The sequence below is a fragment of the Mastigoproctus giganteus genome, chromosome 8 (genome assembly GCF_048544385.1).
Source record: "Mastigoproctus giganteus isolate SK-2022 chromosome 8, ASM4854438v1, whole genome shotgun sequence".
Classification (NCBI taxonomy): Eukaryota; Metazoa; Arthropoda; class Arachnida; order Uropygi; family Thelyphonidae; genus Mastigoproctus; species Mastigoproctus giganteus.
This window is the reverse complement of record NC_143582.1, coordinates 219280975-219300152: the sequence shown is the minus strand read 5'-3', so window position 1 is coordinate 219300152 and position 19178 is coordinate 219280975. Positions and strand designations below refer to the sequence as shown.

General features: G+C 37.5%; 1 protein-coding gene across 1 annotated transcript in view; it reads left to right on the top strand.

Moving 5' to 3' along the window:
* LOC150082305 (apoptosis-resistant E3 ubiquitin protein ligase 1) overlaps nucleotides 1–19178 on the top strand; it is a 254272-nt gene that overhangs the window by 119335 nt on the left and 115759 nt on the right. The window contains exons 4-5 of the mRNA XM_090379226.1: nucleotides 4972–5186; nucleotides 8532–8746. Coding sequence (XP_090235352.1) covers nucleotides 4972–5186; nucleotides 8532–8746 — 430 coding nt within the window. The remainder of the gene's footprint in view (nucleotides 1–4971; nucleotides 5187–8531; nucleotides 8747–19178) is intronic.

The window sequence follows — 19178 nt, the reverse complement described above, 5'->3', positions numbered from 1 at the left end:
GTAACCCCAGAGTAACATACCAACTGTGTGGTACTGCACTCATGGTAGTAGAGAATGAAAAAAACCTGGAGGTAATTGTGCAGTCAGATATGAAGTTTTCTGAGCAGTGCAAAAAAGGCTGCAAGAGTAGCTCATGGAATCTTGTCAAAGGTGTATAGGAATTTTGCTAGCAGGGATAAGGAGGTGATTATCCCTTTGTATAAGGCAATGGCCAGGCCACACCTTGAGTACTGCATAAAAGGTCTGGAGGCCTCATTTTAGGAAAGTTGTAGAGCTGCTGGAACGAGTACAGAGAAGGGCAGCGAGATTAGTGAGATGGAACAAAAGGGTTGCTGTTACCAAGAAAGGCTTAAGTTCTGCAAATTGCAGTGTCTGGAGACGAGGCATCTGTGAGGTGATCTGATTGAGGTGTAGAAGGCCTTGAATGGTTTGAGCAAGCTCAATGCTGATGGGATTCTTCCTCTTGCTCAGATTCTGCACCGGGGGGGGGGGAGCATAAATTCTAATTGAGGAAAGAGTTTTAGAATAGAAGATGCTGAAATTTGAGCCAGTGGGTGGTTGATTGCTGAAACAAACACATCTGTCATTGTGGAAGTTGACAGCTTAAATAAATTCAAGGCTTGAACTAGACAAACCTTTGGAGTGAATGGATGGGTAAAAAAGGGGGGAGTGTCTTTTTTTTTTTTTGGCTGATGCTATATAAGCCTGTTTTCTTGCATCAGATGCCTCTGCTAATGCTAAACCACTGCAATAATTTTAGGAATGGTACAAAGCAAATTTTTTTTTTTTTATTCTCTTAGTGTATAAAGTTTTTCCTCACTTTAAAAAAAAAAATTATTATGCAGTCATGTGTTTTATTAGGCATCCATTGTTTTGTGTTCTTCACACAAAATACTAGGTTAATTTTGGTCCTGCTATTTGTATTTTGTCCTAACCTTGCAAATGTATGTGCTAAATCTTTTGGCCTGCCGCATGCCGATAGTAAAAAAAAAAAAAAAATGGTTATGTCAATTGCAAAATCTTTAATAGATAAAACTATAAATAAGGCAAGAAATGTTAATATCCAAGCCAAAATGATTGGAGAATTTTCAGTTCATCCTTAAAGAATCATTTATAAATTTTCTAGACAAATGTCCTCTTGCTTCTGACCTAGTGTGGTTTACACACAATAGCACTCTGCATCATTTTAGTTGAATAGCCAGGGACTATTTGGAAGAGCATTTCCTTGTTAAATGTTAGAGGCCCACTGTAATATCTGAATGTGTTACTTAAACTTAAAAAATCAGAAGTGGATTCTCCTGTTATTACAGGCAGAACAAAAAGATATAATGACTTTACTAAATTGAGATGATTCCTATCCATACATTAATGCTGAATTGTTGCTGGAGCTTTGATTGAAGGTTGGATTCATTTTTTCCCAGTCATGAGTATTGTGAAAATTAATCATGCGATTAATTGATGCCTCTGTTTTGTTTTTTCTTTCATCGGAAAAAAAACAAAATAGAGCACATTGATGTAGGAACCAAATACAAAGCTTCTTTTGATGGGAAATTGGCTTTGTAATTGGCAAAGTCTTGTAATCTTTGAATGTGATACAGATAAAGCTGTTCTTTCCATAAAATTTTCCACACAGTTCTGTATTCTGTGCCCTTCTAGTGCTATCCTTTAGCTGCGCCCACCAGGATTTTCATCCTTTGCTATTCAGGATCTCCCCATCCATTTTTCCAGTTGTGGTGCTAATTGATCTACCACCATCTGAAATTCACTTATTGAATGATCCTGTACCTCCAAGCCTCTCTGAAAGCTTTTCTTAGAAGACTTAAGATTTGGAAGCCAGTCCAAGTACAGACTTCTTGCTATGTCCAGTCCACATGACATTTATTATTACTGCACATGAGATGCACCTCTATTTCTCAGTTTGAATAAGCCAATATTCCCATTTCAGATGCACACTATAACATATTGGCACAAAAACTTTGTGTTTCCTCTCACTGAATCATAGGTAGAATTAATTTTTTGGTAATAAGTTATGATTATGAATAGTAAATATTATTTCAAAATAAATGACCAACATTGACAGACTATGCATGCCAAAATATTAATCAACTTTTATGCCTACCTATCTATACTGTTGCAATATGGGTTGCCCACCCAGATTACAAAAAGCAGTTTTTGCAGATAATTTTATGGAACACGAATTGCAGATAATTTTATGGAACACGAATTGTTGGAACTCAGAACAATTTCTGGCATATGTTTATGTAACCTTTTTGTCATGTCATGTTTATGTAACATTGTTGTCATGCACTTGCACACCGCTATATATACACTATGTCAGGAATTAATCTAGGCTTTCTGTTCAGAATAGGTTAATAGCTAACTCATTTATTTCTCATCTTTTCTCTTCTCTGTGTTACTTCAGATTAATAGCTTGATGCATGATCGTTGGATTAATATTATGTGATATTTTACATTTGAGACATTGACTGCTGTTAGGTTGCCAGTAGCTAACAAAAACACTATGAAATTGGCTTTTTAATCCATGGCTACATTGGGTCTGTATTTGTAAAATATAACGAAATATAACGAAAATAAAACGATTTTTTTCATTTTAATTTCTGGAGAGTATCATACGGAAGTGTTCTACGTACTATATTGAGGTAAACTCCGCTTATTATTTTACAAATATTGATATCAACTTAGAACATATTGAGCATTACAGCTCTGATTCATACTATCTAATTGGGTCTGTATATATATAAAATCATTTATTGCCATCTAACAAAGTAAGGGCAATATCTGGGTACAACCAAGCTAGAGGGGTAATTAAGTGGTAATAATGAAATATAAAATAGGGAATGTGGTTTTAACTTAATAATAAAATTAAGTAAAAACTGTAACAAACTCAATGAAACTACTATTAATTTTCTGAATTTTTTTACGGCAAAAAAAAAAAAAAATGACAAAAAAAAGGTCCAGACAACAAATAGCCTAAACCTACCTGTGATAAAATATAAAAAATTTAAGTTGGTGGTGGTGGTGGGGGGGGGGGGGGGGGTCTATTGCAGGAGATAATCATTTGGTAAAGAGAAATGGAAGATATGCTAATTTAGAAAATAAAGCAATAAGTCAAAGTCAAATATTGGACTAAGAGAGCCTTTCCATGGGTGACAGATGGACTTTTTTTAAATAAAGTTATCAACTTAATGTCTGGTGATCCCTAGAATATGCAGATATTTTATGATAGATTGCTTTCAATACCCTATCTTTTAAGCAAATATTCTAAAAAGAAACCATTCTCTATTTTGAAAATTGTGTATCAAATGTAGATATCAATCTAATATTTGTGAATTTATAGACTTAGCAAATTCCCAGATATGATAGTATAAGATCTAAAATCATGCCCCCCACACACACTACGGAAAACAAAACTGAGCGTAACAAATTCAGTACAAGATCAGTGTACATATTCATGATTCATTAACTGCACATGGATTAACATGTGAGTGCATGTTCATAAGCCACAGTGATGTTTGGATCGGTGAATGGGTCTGTGTGACTTCTGTGCATATTGCTGTTTCCCACTAGTGAAATTTGTAGTTTGTGCCATGGTTCAAAGCTTGCTTCATTGTATAGCCTGGATCTTTTGGTTGTATAGAGTAGAGTGATAAATGCCAAAACTCATAAGATAATTGCATGCATTTAGAACATTGATACCAAATTTGCTACAATAGTAGTTCATACATCTACCAGTGCAGTTAAGTATCTTAGTAATTGCAAGTTATGAAGAAAATGATGCTACAAATCTTGTGGGCAGTCTCAGACTTGACTCACTTGAACCACTTTGAGATGTCATAGTTGTGCCTGTATTAGCAACCTTGCTTTCTTACTTAGTGTTTAGTTAAACAAGGCTTATGATGCTAGAAAGATAACCTGTGTTGTAAACTACTATAAAGAATCCTGATCACACTGTTGTCCAGCAACTTTTGCATCAATGTAGTTAACTTCTCTTAATATGAGGAGGTAAATTATACTTTAAAAATATATTATAAATAAAATAAACTGTATGCTACTAATTTAAAACATTACAGATGTATTATAATAATACTCTGTAATAATCCAAAATTGAGATCAACGTAGATCCCAGAACAGAGACCAGTGGAGCCTTTACGTATAGAAAAAGATAAAAAAAAATCAATGTTTTCACAGTTTTAAATGATTACTTATAAGGTTAACAAAAAACACAATTCACATTTTTTTCATGAACACATTTTTCTTAAATGAACCTGCCTGTATTCTTTATTCTGTGACCACTGGTATGCATTAAGATCAAGGTTATTCATTAGCTGTTTTCCAGAGTTTGATGAGTGCTAATCAAATTTTAACAGTCTGTTCAGATTTGAAGTTATATCAGGTATGTTTTGGAAACAGGCTGATGGAATCCTAATTCTAACAAAATCCCAATTATTCACATGGTCTAATTCTAAATATTGGGGTGGGGGGGGAGAATCTGTTTTTCATCAGAATTGTCTCACTGACAACACAATGACTTCTCTCTATGACAAAAAAATGGAACCTACCTTGTCCCAATTTGGCTCCATCTGATTTCCTTTGTGTTCCGAAGGGGTTGGGAGAAAGTAAATGATTAAGAATGAATACATTTGTTATTTTATTTGGATTTTCTTGGTAGTGTGTGTGTGTGTGTGTGTGTGTGTGTGTGTGTGTGTGTGTCAGAGAACGTTCCATTAACTTTTAAATGTGCTTGTGGTTGCCAAATATGATATTTTTCATAATACTATATTAACTGTTCTTTTCCCTCTTTCTTTTGAGAGATTATGGCGTCATAAGGAGGAGCTTGTATTTATGTATTATTTTTTGCAGTCTGTTTTAAATTAACCATTTTTAAAATCTAACTCAATTAAGTAAAACTAAGAAAATAAAAGGTATGATAAAATATTTTGTTTGTTTTAGGTTATTGTCTGCTGGTATTACAAGTTTAGAGGAAGTTAAAAAAAAATATCAAAGTGCACAGTCTAGGTTGAAATCATTCTTTGGTGCTGCTGCTTGGACCCACTTAATAGATGCAGTAAAATCCCTTCCAGTATCACCAGATGAGTTCTCACTTGTGAATGAAGTACTTTGGAATACAGTAGTCACAGAAGATCTGAGATCACAATGGGGATTTGGTAAAAACATTTTTTTTTTTTTTTTTTTTGTTTTATAACATCTGTAAACCAAATGAGTATTTAAAAATAGTTTTGTGCTTAAATTAACAATTCAAAAAATTTCTGTGATCAAGTGGAATGGGAGATGTACTTAGTAACTAGGAAATAGATATACAGTAGAGCATCAATAATCTAAACTAATTGAGGCTGGGGGTAGTTCTGACTTCCAATTTGTTTGGATTCTTAAACTTATCAAAAATACTGTTCTGGAGACTAAAAAAAAAAAAGGGTTTAATAAGTTTAATAGGGTTTAATAAGTAAATAAGTTTAGAAATAAAAAAAAAAATTTAAAAAAAACTAAGTTGTACTTACATATTTTTATTCATAGGTAACAAAACAAATGGAACTTTCAGCCACAATAGCACATATGTATAGGCCTTCAATGAAAATAATTACTTATTTTTTGCCGCACCATTTTTGAACTTCATTTCTTTATTGCCAGATCTCTCACTCTTTTCAGCAAGAGTAGTTGAGTTGGACAGCATTCAGTTTGTTGATCGTTTGTCGATTCATCATTCAGTTTTTTGGCGATTTTCATGATCGTTTAATTTTGTTAATTGGTAAGGTAATAAAAGCATAAATTGGTGCTTTATATCTTCATTTTTATAGCCTGTGGATAATATTTCTCCAATTTTCGCTTATTAGAATTTGCTTTTAACAGAATCAAAATTCAATTCGTAAGCGTGACACAATAACTGGTCCTTACTGTAATTATTTTATGGCACCAGCATAAAAATAAATGCTGGCTCATTCGGATTATTGTGTTCGGATTTTTGGCTCTCTACTGTAGTATACATGGCAGCCTAAGCTAAAAATGAGAATAAACTGTATGATATAACTAATATTAATAAAGTGATTGGTCATGATTTTTTTTGAGCTGTATTTTGAAAGGTCATATTTAGAAGGCTGTATGCCAGTTTCTTCCTTTTCCTATCAATGGGGTCCTGAAGGGACAGTGGAAGCACTGCGTTCTGTAGTAATTATGGTGATAATTGTCATGAGCAAAGGTCTGCAGGACAGGACAGCTTTCTATTTATTGGCATTAACTGTATTAATGGTCATTTGTATTTTTTATGTCAATTTCCATGGCATCCTTAATGATAAGCATAACATATGTCATGCATGTGGGTACCTGGTCTCGTGAATCTTCTTGCTTGGCCTTTTCTTGCCAGTTTCTTCCTTTTCCTATTGATGGGGTCCAGTAGATGGGGTTCTTGGTATATCCAGTAGCAGACCTGTGTATAAGGGACATACTTGGAAAGAAGTGTGGTATGAAACTATCATTAATAGATACATGTAGGGAAATATAGACATGTTTTGACTTCCCTTTTGTTTCCTATCTGTGCATCTAAATGATAATTTGTTTCCAGTAATGTAAAGTCTCCATTAGAATAATAATTGAACTAGCTTCCCTGAAATTTTTTTCTGAGCTCTAATTAAGAGATGCCAGTATAAACTTAGGCTGCTATAAAAGTGTGTTAAGGAAGAGATCGGACTCCAGGCACAGATCGGGTGGCCTTTTCCAAGATAATATGTAGCACACTGCTGGAAAATGTTGCTGCCCACAACTTGCCTTGATTATGTGAACAGAATGGAATCTTAAAAGTTAAGTTGTTTGCCTAATAGTGAAAGATATAGGAAATTGCACATATCTTTCGCCATCCACGCACTGTCAATGTCCTGAACTGTTAGACTTTTTGGAAAATTTTTTGCTTCTTGAAAAGTAAGTAATGTTTATTCATATTGCAGTACCAAGAAACTTATTGCAGTGATTTCACATACCACTGCCTGATTATGCCTTATACAAAGGGTACTAGGAAAGTTTTGCAATACAGCTTTGTTTATTTAATTTTTTCAAAGTAATTTCCTCTACATTCAATACACCTCTCCATCCTCCGAAACCAATCTTTAAACCAGTTCTGCCAAGTTTCACTAGGGAGTAAAGCACACTCGTTGTCCCAAGCCCGTAGAAGGTCCTCATCACTGGAAAACCGCCTCCCTTTTAGCTTCATTTTCACATGCGGGAACAGTGCAAAGTCGCAGGGAGCAAGGTCTGAACTGTAGGGAGGGTGCTCGAGAAGTTTCAGTCCTGTCGTGGTCAAATATTCGGTGCAGGCTTTGGCGCGGTAAGCTGGAGCATTATCGTGATGGAGGTACCAGGTGTCCATTCTTGACTTTGGCCGCAGGTTCTTCATAGATCCAATGACTTTAGGCAGGCATTGTTCAGTATACCACTTAGCTGTGACTGTCTTCTGCATGTCCAAAACGACACGTTCCACAATTCCACTCGATTTGAAAAATACAGCTATCATTTTCTTCTTTACAGATCGGGATTTTCTGACAATTACGGGTGTGTCGTCATCATCAAAGACCCAAACTTTGTTTTGAGCCTTGGTCGGCAGATTGTAATAGTACAGCCAAATCTCGTCACCTGTCACGATGTTGTTTACATACCGAGATTGTCCCTTATCAAACTTTTTTAACATCTCCCGGCACCAAGTCACACGTCGTGTCATCTGCTCTTCAGTCAGTTGATGCGGCACCCAGAGAGAACAAAGTTTCTTCACGTGCAAATGATCTTGCAGAATCGAACGAATTGCTGGTGCATTTAGGCCCAAAGTATCCTCTATCTGTTGGTAGGTCACTCGCCTGTTTTCGTCAAGCATTTTCCTCACAGCAGTAACGTTTTCCTCCGTAACTGACGTTCGTGGCCTTCCCGGCCTCTCAGAATCCTCCAGAGTGAAATTTCCCCTTTGGAATTCTCTATACCACCTGAATATCATTGTACGATGTGGACAATCATCATCTAGTGCAAGAGTCATTTCTTCTAAGCACTGGTCTATGGTTAAACCACGCACGAAATTATACCGCAAAACTGTCCTTATCTCATTTCGTGACCACAATGCCATCGCAAGCACTTTACACTCTCACTACTAATGAATAACTGAGACCATCGACTTGGCGCGGCTACTATGCACGTATGAACATGCCTCAACATGCAGCAACAAGCAGCTTCCTGTGATTCATTGTTGTGTCATATTGCAAAACTTTCCTAGTACCCTTTGTATGTATAGGTTTTTCATATTCAAAATTCTGATTATATTATAGCATAGCAGGGGCACTATATGTAGGTGCAAAGTGGTGAATTTATAGCCCTATGTCCCCAGATTTTTGATATTTTTCAGGCATGGAAAATATACCTGTTGTGTTTTGGAGTGAGTTAGATTTATTGTTGATTATGTTTTGATATATTAATGTAGTGCAGGCTATTCTAATAGTTTTTTTTTTTTTTTTTTTTTTTTATAGTTGCAGTTGTAGGTGTAGCCTTTCTAGTTGCATCACTAGTGGGCATGGCAACTACCATGTCCCAGCATTCTCTGGTGCTTGATAACTGTACAGTATCAAAGTTTGGCTTTCTTACCTTTGTTACGGGCAAGTACCTAGCTCCTCAGAACTGCAAGGTTGAATTTGACTGGACAGATCCTCATGAAGTTGGAGGGACTATGAACTTTGTTATCAAGGTAAATGTTTTATAAAATAACTTAGCTTGTTTCTAAACATGTGTAGTTAATAAAAATAACAGATATTGTCCTCACAGGAAATTTTTTATAGTAAATATTTTTGCTATAAAAAATTAAGTGGTAGTTATAATGTTGTACATGTAAATTGCATTATTCACATGCAGTAACTATGCAAGGTCATATACTAATATGTATTTGGAAACAGTTTCCATTTTGAATGAGCATATATCAAAACTAGTTCAGTTTTAAATAGATCAGGGGATAATATTGATTAGAAGAGGAGTGCCGGGGAAACATTGTTAGATATTGATAATATCGCTACTGCTTATCCCTAATTTTATTCTGTTATCAGAGAACAGTATTAGTAGAAAATGCAAAAATTTCTTTATTGCAGTTAGGACTGTGGCAAAGTTAGACTGTAATTCCTATACTTATTAAGCTAACAGGTGTAAGTTTGTTGTTTGTTTGTTATTTGGTTTTTAGGAGCATTAGCAACTAAGGCCATATTGCTCCGGGGATATGCGGTGGTCATTCCCTGACCTTTCTGCATCCTCCGTATTTTTTGGTCACGGGCTCGAACCCTGGTCTAATCAAGAAGCGTGTGCTATGCACTGCTGCTCCTGGCTACCAGGTGTAAATGCTTCACACCAGTATATTATAACAATGGCCTTTCCAATGCTTACCCACCTAATGATTATAAAGAAATTAGCCTAACATTTCAAAAAGGGAAATTCTTATTTAGCACCAGTTTAGTTTTATTGAAAGGCAATTATTTTTGGGGGTGGGAGAATGATTTAAGAAACAGATTTAAGATAAAAGATAAAATGTCAACTTGTGCTACTGTGAGATATAACTGAGAGGAAAGTGGAGGAGAGATTGTTGAGGATAAACATAAAAAAGGCACCTGGGGTGGATGGGATCTATCCAGTTATATTAAAGGAGGCAGCAAAGGAAGTAAGCAAACCCCTAGCCATAATTATGAGAGCTTCTTTGGACTCAGGGGAGGTACCATTAGACTGGAGATGTGCAATGTAACCCCAATTCACAAAGGAAGATCAAAGGCTGACACAAGTAATTATAGACCTGTGAGCTTAACTCCTGTTCCAGGAAAATTAATGGAGGCACTGGTTAAAGAAGCACTGCAGGATCATTTAGACAAGACTTCAGTTATAGCTAAGACACAGCATGGTTTTGTTAAGGGGAAGTCTTGCCTGACCAACTTGATCGGATACTATGATGCAGTCACAAAAGAACTGGATGCAGGAAATAACTTTGATATTATATACTTGGATCTTAGAAAGGCTTTTGATACTGTTGCACATGGAAGACTGCTGCACAAATTGGAGCAGTGTGGCATTGGAGGCAAATTGCTGCTATGGATAAGGGGATGGTTGAGTGGCAGAAGACAGAGAGTGGTAATCAATGGACACTGCTCAACGTGGACTAATGTTATTAGTGGAGTTCCTCAGTGTTCAGTGTTGGGTCCGTTGTTGTTTTCGGTGTTTATGAATGATATTGATGATGGGATATCAAGTTTAATGTCCAAGTTTGCAGATGATACAAAGGTTGGCAGGGTTGTTAAGGACACTGCTGACGCTATGCTGCTGCAACAGGATCTGGAAAGGTTGAACAGATGGGCTGAGAGGTGGCAAATGAAGTTTAACATTGACAAATGTAAAGTACTACATATGGGAAACAGTAACCCCAGAGCAATGTATCAACTCTGCAGTCCTACACTGACAGTGGTGGAGAATGAAAAGGACCTGGGGGTAATTGTGCAGGCAGATATGAAGTTCTCTGAGCAGTGCAGATGAGCTGCAAGAGTAGCTCATGGTGTCTTGTCAATGATATACAGGAATTTTTCTAGCAGGGATAAGGAGGTGATTATTCCCTTGTATAAGGCAATGGTTAGGCCACATCTTGAGTACTGTATACAGGTCTGGAGGCCTCATTTCAAGAAGGATGTAGAGCTGCTGGAACGGGTACAGAGAAGGGCAACAAGATTAGTGAATGGAACAAAGGGTTTCTCTTATGAAGAAAGGCTTAAGTTTTGCAAATTACAGAGTCTGGAGACTAGGCACCGGCGAGGTGATCTGATAGAGGTGTATAAGGCTTTGAATGGTTTGAGCATGCTCAATGCCAATGGGATTCTTCATCTTGTTCAGAATAATCACCTCAGAGGGCATAAATTCAAATTGAGGAAGGACGATTGTCGGATAGATGTGCGGAAATTTGCCTTTGGCCAGTGGGTGGTTGGTTGGTGGAACCGACTTCCATCACTTGTTGTTGAAGTTGATAGCCTAAACAAATTTAAAGCTCAACTGGACAGGTATTTCGAATGAACGGAGGGGTGAAATGGGAGTGGTGTGTGTTTTTTTTTTTTTTTTTTTGGCTGATGCTGAATAAGCTTGCTTTCTTGCATCATATGCCTCTACTAATGCTAATGCTAAATGCTAATGTGCAACAGTATCAAAAGCTTTCCTGAAATCCAAGTATATGATATCAGAATTATTTTTGGCATTCAGTTCCTTTGTGACCACATCATAGTAACCAATCAAATTGGTCAGACAAGACTCCCCCCTTTGACAAACCCATGCTGTGTCTTAACTATTACTGCAGTCTTGTCTAGATGATCCTGCAATGCTGCCTTAACCAGTGATTCCATTATTTTACCCAGAACACAAGTTAAACTAACAGGTCTGTAGTTTCTTGTCACCTTTTGAATCTCCTTTGTGAATTGGTGATACATTTGCACACCTCCTGTCCATGGGGACCTCCCCTGAGTCCAAGGAAGTTTTCATAATTATGGCCAAAGGCCTGCTTACTTCCTTTGCTGCCTCCTTATGTTTAACTTCAACAATTTCTCCTCACTTTGCTCTCAGTTATTACAAAATCACTTAGCTCCCTGTTAGCGTTTGATAAACTTCTGGCACTCCCCTCATTGAATAACTCCTCATGTGTGAATGTAGATGCAAAATACTCATTCAGTTTTTCACTTACCTGAGCATGATCATCAATTGTCAACCCACCTATGTTAAGTGGTCCAATCTGATTCATCCCTTTCCTTTAGAGTTTGGTGCCTCCGTAGCCAGGTGGGCAGGAGCAGCAGTGAATAGCACACGCTTCTTGATTAGACCGGGGTTTGAGCCCATGACCACCAAATACGGAGGATGCGGAAAGGTCAGGGAATGACCACCACAGATCCCCGGAGCAATATGGCCTTAGTTGCTAATGCTCCTAAAAACCAAAATAATAAACAATAGTAACAACCTTCTAGAGTTTACATAAGTAAAGAACTCCTTGCTAATTTTCTTTGCATCCTTTGCCAAAGATTTCTCATAATCTGCCTTCATCTGCCTAACCTCCTTTGTGACTTGATTACAGACTAGTTTATACCTGCCATAGGCTTCTGTTTTGCCTGATACTTTATATGCATCCCATACATTCTTCTTCTCTGCCACTAGCCTCATTAATTCATCTTACATCCATTTAGGCCTAAACCTTGAACAGTATTTCTTAGTTGGAATGAAAAGCCTAGTAGTCTCCAAAATTAAGTCCCTGAAGGCTTCCCATTTAGAATTCACTGTTGGTAGCATCATCAGTTGATCCCACTGAACAGAATTTAAAAACTGTCTGAGACCTCTGTAGTCACCTTTACGAAAGCAAAAGCCCTTCCCTTTAGCCTTGATGGTAGTTACATCTTTAAATAATTCCCACATCAATACATTGTGATCACTGTTGCCCAGTGGTTCCTTTATCTGCAGATTCTTAATGCATGAAGAATCACCAACAATACATTCTGATTTACTCGCCCACTCTATTTCTCTGCACAATTGCTAATTATACTCATCAGATTCATTAGACCTATAACACACACCTACTCTCATTTTTCCTTTCCCAGTGCTTATTTTGCACCAAACAGACTGAACACTGCATTGTCCACCAGCATCAATTGGATGCACTTCTTTAGATTTTATGTGTTTCTTAACTTACAGCATAACCCCTCCTCCCTTCCTATCCTTCCTATACACATTGTACTCCCCAAATTCCAACTCTGCACTGCCTTTGATGTCTTGACTAGCACTTCAAGCTCATCAAATTTATTAACTATACTCCTAGCATTGGTGTACATGCAAGTATTCATGCACCTGTTCTGCTCCTAGCCACCCAAACACAGCCTATGTATTTACTTGTTCCACTATTGACTCCCAGCAGTCCTGGAAATCTCCATTACCTTGCTTTCCAGTCTGCTGCCCATTCTAATAGAAGCAGTGCAAGAATCACTTTTGCCTCTGCCTGCAGCCACTGTTAACCTTTTAGTCTGTGTATCTCCCCACGCTAGCAGTTTTCTAATCCACCTAACACTGCCTCGATAGCATCAGCAAATATTCTTGCACCCTTTATATTTAAGTATATCCCATTACTGTAGAAGCAGTCTCTCCTGTCAACAAGCACAGACTACACTGAAAAAAATTCTACCCCTTGAGCCTTGCACAATCTCTCCAGGGTAGAATTAATTGACAAGGCTCTCATCATATACTCCCTCCTATTGTGTCTGGGCAGAATTGCAGACACTTTCACATTCAACCCTAACTCGTGACTTTTTTCCAACATTGACCTGTACTTGTTGAGTAAATCTGCAGATCTCTTACTTTTACTCTTAATGCCATTAGTTCCAACGTGTACAACAATATCACCTTTTGTGCCCTGAAAAGATGATATCTGCTGTACAATGTCATCACCTTTTGTCCCTGGCAGACATGCCCTGGTCCTGTTCCACCTATCCTTCTTACATAGTATATTCCCCGTCTCCCTGACAGTAGTCACCAACAATAACTAATTCCTTTGGGACCAGCGCATTCTGCCTTGGAGATTGCCTCTTTGTTGCCTGATGCACAGGAGTGAGCTCTGTCGTTGAGCTGGGCAGCTGAGGGCCTGATGGGGCCCCTCATTAATTTCTTCGAGGGCATTTACCCTACACCTCAAGCTATCATAGATGCCCATCAGAACACTGAGTTGGCGCCTAATTTCTTGACACTCCAGACATCTAGCACACACACACACAAAGGCATCCTTCTTGGCTAGATCATGTCCTGTTTTAGAAAGATTGCAAACATTTCACATTTCGCACATTTTTTGACACTTTGATGCATTGGAGAATCGCCTCCTTCGTTTCTCCCCCGAGCCACAGCACTCTCGCTAGTCTGTGATCTTTGCTTTGCAGATCTAGTCTGGGTCATGATTTCCGTTTAAATACAATTTAATTAACAATGAAATTTAATAAGATTAATAATATTTTTTGATTAATTGATAATACTATAATAAGCTAACAAATACAGTGCTTTGTATTACGCTATCTAGTTTTACTTTATATCTTCGCTATCAGTTCGAGATATATATACGTTAAGCTATTTCTTATTGACTACAATATGGCAGCTAGTTCAACAATATTGGTGCCAACACCGGGAGTCCTCCTTCCAAAAATTGCCGGTTAAATTCAAAATAAGAAGCTAACGAATGCTACTAAACCTATTTAATAACTCCGTAAAACACAATGTACTATGTTAAATAATGAAGAATACATTAAAAATTAAAAAATACTTATCCCTTTACAGCAGCCAAAAATCCACCATCCGTACTGTTCTGCGAGCCCATTGCCCTCTCCAACTTGTTCCAGTAAACAGCAACTCGCTGGCTAAAGGAAATCTTCTGGCAATCTAATCTAGACCTCAGCTTTCGTAATTTGAATTTATGGCCCCTAGTTCTGGAATTCTTTATAACAGTGAAAATTCTACCTTCATTCATTTTACTAATCCCTCTGAGGTGCCTGGTTGCCAAGCTCTGTAGCCCACATAATCTGAGTCTTTCATTGTATGGTTGTCCTTTTGCCAATCTCTCCATTTGAGTTGTCCATCTTTGAACCTTTTAAGAGCTCAATGTCTTTTTTCAGATGAAGTTTCTATACTTGAAAACAGTATTCCAAATTTTGTCTTTTAATTACATTATACAGTGGGATTACGACATCCCTATCCTTACAGGATAACATTCAATAAATCATCAATAGGGCACCATGGGCTTTCCTGGCTACCTGTTTATACTGTTCAGAAAATTTTATATCTGCCCACACTGTCCCAGATCCCTTTCTTCCTCTGCTGTTTTTAATTCAGCCCCAACAAGTGTATAATTTATTTTGGGGTTGTATTCCTCAGGTGTAAGATCTTGCATTTAGCTGCATTAAAACACAGCTGCCACCCTTCTGACCTTTCTTGCAGCCTGTTCAAATCATCTGAAGGAGTGCTGCTTGGCACTGATCATTAACAACTCTACCAATCTTTACGTCATCTGCAAATGTTGACATCGTGCTTTCTATCCCTTTTGTCAATCTCATTTATGAAAATGAGAAACAACAGTGGTCTAACAACCAATCCTTGGGGAGCCCTACTCCTGGAGTTACATCAATCTGAAGAATATCCATTAACCACAGCCCTCTGCCTTCTGCCCTGCAGCCACTGAGTAATCCCAACATGTTCCAGCTTACACAGTAACCTCTCATAATAGACTGAGTCAAATGCTTTGCTAAAATCCAAATAAACTATGTTGAAATTGTTCCCTACATTCAGCTCATGAGTAACTATATCAAAATAGCCTACTAAGTTAGTTAAACATGATTTTTCCTTAACAAAACCATGTTGTGTGTCCTTCAGAATGCCATATCTATCTAACTCATATCTATCACACTCTTAAGAGTGTCATATCTATCAGACTCTTAATCAATGCCTCTAAGATTTTCCATACCACTGAAGTCAGACTAACTGGTCTGTAATTACCAACTTCACTCTTAGAATCTTCTTTGTATATTGACACAATACATTGGCAGTTCTCCATGATCCTATATTTTTACAATCAAACAGGATCTCTCCTGACTCCAAAGATGCCCTATAATTAATGTCATGTCTATGGTTCAGTACACTCTCTGGCTACTCCCTCAAAAATTTTGGGTATATGCCATCAACTCCAGCAGTCTTACTTGCCTTTAGGCTAAAACGTTTTCTAATAAACTGTCATCTGTAATTTCAAAATTACTAAAATCACACGGCTTAGCCTCAGTCAAACAGCCTCTCCTCTGCATAAATTGTCTTTTGTCAATAAAGACAGATGTGAAGTACCTACTGAATTCATGAGCAACATCATTTGGATTATCTAACACTTTCCATACCCAGTACACGAGTGTCCGATCTGATTTATTTATTTGTTTTATTCTTCTTTGTTTTCACATGCACAAAAAGTTACTCATCCCCATTCTTTGTTTTCTTAGCCAGAGCTTTCTCATTCGCAGTCTGGGCCTTACTGAACTTATCTGTGTTACTGTTACACAGTGGGCTGTGGTGCCTCCATAGCCAGGTGGGCAGGAGCAGCAGTGCATAGCACATGCTTCTTGATTAGACCGGGGTTTGAGCCCGTGACCACCAAATACGGAGGATGCGGAAAGGTCAGGGAATGACCACCGCATATTCATGGAGCCAACCGGGCTAGCCGGGTGGGTAAAGTACCTGCCTAGCAACCCAAAGGTCGCGGGTTCGAATCCCGCCTCGAGCTTGGATCAAAGTACAGTCAGTCCTCGTATAGCACGATAGTTGCGTTCCTAGAAACCCTCGTGCAATGCAAAATCGTGCAATACAAACAACAGGCCCTATGGGAAAAATGGGGTTATGTGCTGACCACCCAAGATTGAACACACATTTGTAACCAAAACATTACCAAACACAATAAATAATCGTAATAAAATATTGCTAATGCTTTTACTTCTGTCGTAAGCAAACTTGTTTTTTGTTTGATTTTCTATCCAAACAAATGACAGCCGTTCCATCTCTTCCAATTCTTTGTCTTAATCTAATGGATTTTAATTACACTTTGAGTTGTTTCTGCTATGAAAGTTGTTTTTATTTTCTCTGCATTCTTTGTAATTCTCGGCGTTGCCTCATTTAGGTCTGTAGCACGTGAAATATCATATGGTCTTTCATTTCGCTCAAAGCGTTTCACAATTTCATATTTTTTCTCTATCGACAGAGGCGGACTGGCCATAAGCCTTACCGGGGGAACCCCGGTGGGCTGGAGGCCGGTTTGATTTTGGCCAAAAACCATAGTATGAGGCTACTATAAATTTTCCCGGGTAAGAATTTTTGACCCAGTCCGCCTCTGTTTATCGATATTGCTTTCTTTTCTCTCTGAATCTGCAGTGTCTTCACCAAGACGCTTCCTTTTCACACCTTTTAAGTATTTTACTCATTTTTAGGGAATAAAGCACAATTACAAAACGAGGAGGCACGCTTGATACACATAAACAAAGCTGCGTGCATGTAGCAACTGAATAAACAACACCGTAAAGGCAGAGGTACACTATTAGCACCTCACATTTTACTAAAGCACATTTCTGGGGGTTACTACCATAAAACAATAAAAACAATTTCAATTTGCGTTTCTGCTAGTGGAATCTGTTATAAACTGGTAGTAAACTCGATCTAATTGCATTTGCGATAATACCGATAGCTGGAATTGTGTTGATTTTACGTTATTATAATGAAATGTGCTTCCCCTTCACTGATATAAAAAACATAAATACATTTTCAGAATCTTCTCTTCATTACTATTGTGTTGCGTTCGGTTGGGCTGATTCTGCGTTCGACTGCCATTTCTTGTAAACACAAAGGCGAATCGTGCATAAGCGAATTCGGTTCGTGCTATATAAGATATCGTTCCCCTATTTATAAATCGTGTATTATCGAATTCGTGTAATGTAAACACGTGTTATACGAGGACTGACTGTACTGCAAAAACCTTGGGAGGTGCATTATGGCCACAGAAGCCGATGCGCCAACAACTACCAAAAAAAAAAAAAAAAAATATATATATATATATATATATATATATTTATAATTATTGATAATCTCTAAAATACTCTAAATTATACGTAGATGATATATGTGTTTTTAATTGTCCACATTTTGTCCAGGATTACAGTAAATTATATCCAGTAGAACTTGTATTGGAAAAAACTAATAGTTCTGATACTATAGCAAATTATCTGGATCTTCATATAGTAATATTCCATAATAATAATATAGACGTAAACATATATAATAAAAGAGATGCATTTAATTTTAACGTAATCAGCCTTACAAACTGGAGATCTAATATATCAAAATCAGTGCATGCTAATATAATTTTATCGCAGTGTCTAAGGATTGCGTATATCTGCAATAGTAATAAAAATTGTTCAGCGGGCTTAACAGCGTTGTACGACAGGTTGATCAATAATAATTTCCCTATCGCTTACCTGAAATATCATTTCGGGAAAGCGATAAACATAATTTCAAAAATTTGTTTTCTGAACCTATTGTTTTAATATAATGTTCAATATAATCGTTATATTTAGTGCCATGTAAATAGGATACACTTTGCATTCTTGGTGTCTTACGGCGTAGAAAACTTTTACCCACTGGCTTGCAAATTACAGTGTATCATTTTTTTTTTTTTTTTTTTTTTAATATATAGTTAATATATAGTTAAATTCATTTAAATTTACTTAAGTTCACGCTGAGATAACATGCAAATTCAGCTCAGGGTCCTACTATAGGAACGGGTTTGCAATCCCGGGCATACCCTTGTTAACAGGAGAGATTGCTTCTACAGGGATGGGATACACTTAAATAGAAAGGGTGCAAGAATATTTGCTGATGCTATCGAGGCAGTGTTAGGTGGGTCGGAAAACTGCTAGCTTGGGGGGAGACAAAGACCAATAGATTGACAGTAGCCACTGGCAGAGGTGAAAGAGATTCTTGCACTGCTTCTATTAGAATGAGCAGAAGCCTGAAAAACAAGATGCATGGTATTTCAGAGACTGCTGGGAGCCATTGCGGTACAAGTAAACACATGGGTTGTGTTAGGGTAGCTAAGAATAGAAACAGGTGCAGGTATACTTGCGTGTACACCAATGCTAGGAGTTTAGTAAATAAATTTGATGAATTTGAGGTATTGCTCAAAACATCGAAGGCAGATATTCTTGGGATATCAGAGACGTGGTGTCACACAGATATAAGGGATGCAGAACTGCAATTTGGGGAGTACAACGTCTACAGAAAGGATAGACAGGATAGGAAGGGGGGAGGGGTTATGCTATTAGTTAAGAAACACATAAAAACCAAGGAAGTGAAGCCAGTCGACATCGCTGGACAGTGCACTGTGGAGTCAGTTTGGTGTGACATAAACATTGGGAGATCAAAATTGAGAGTAGGAGTGTGCTATAGGCCTAATGACTCTGATGAGTATAATAAGGAACTGTACAGGGAAATACAGTGGGCCAGTAAATCAGAGTGTCTTATAATGGGAGATTTTAATTTCCCAGATATTGACTGGAATTTGGGGGCTGGTTACT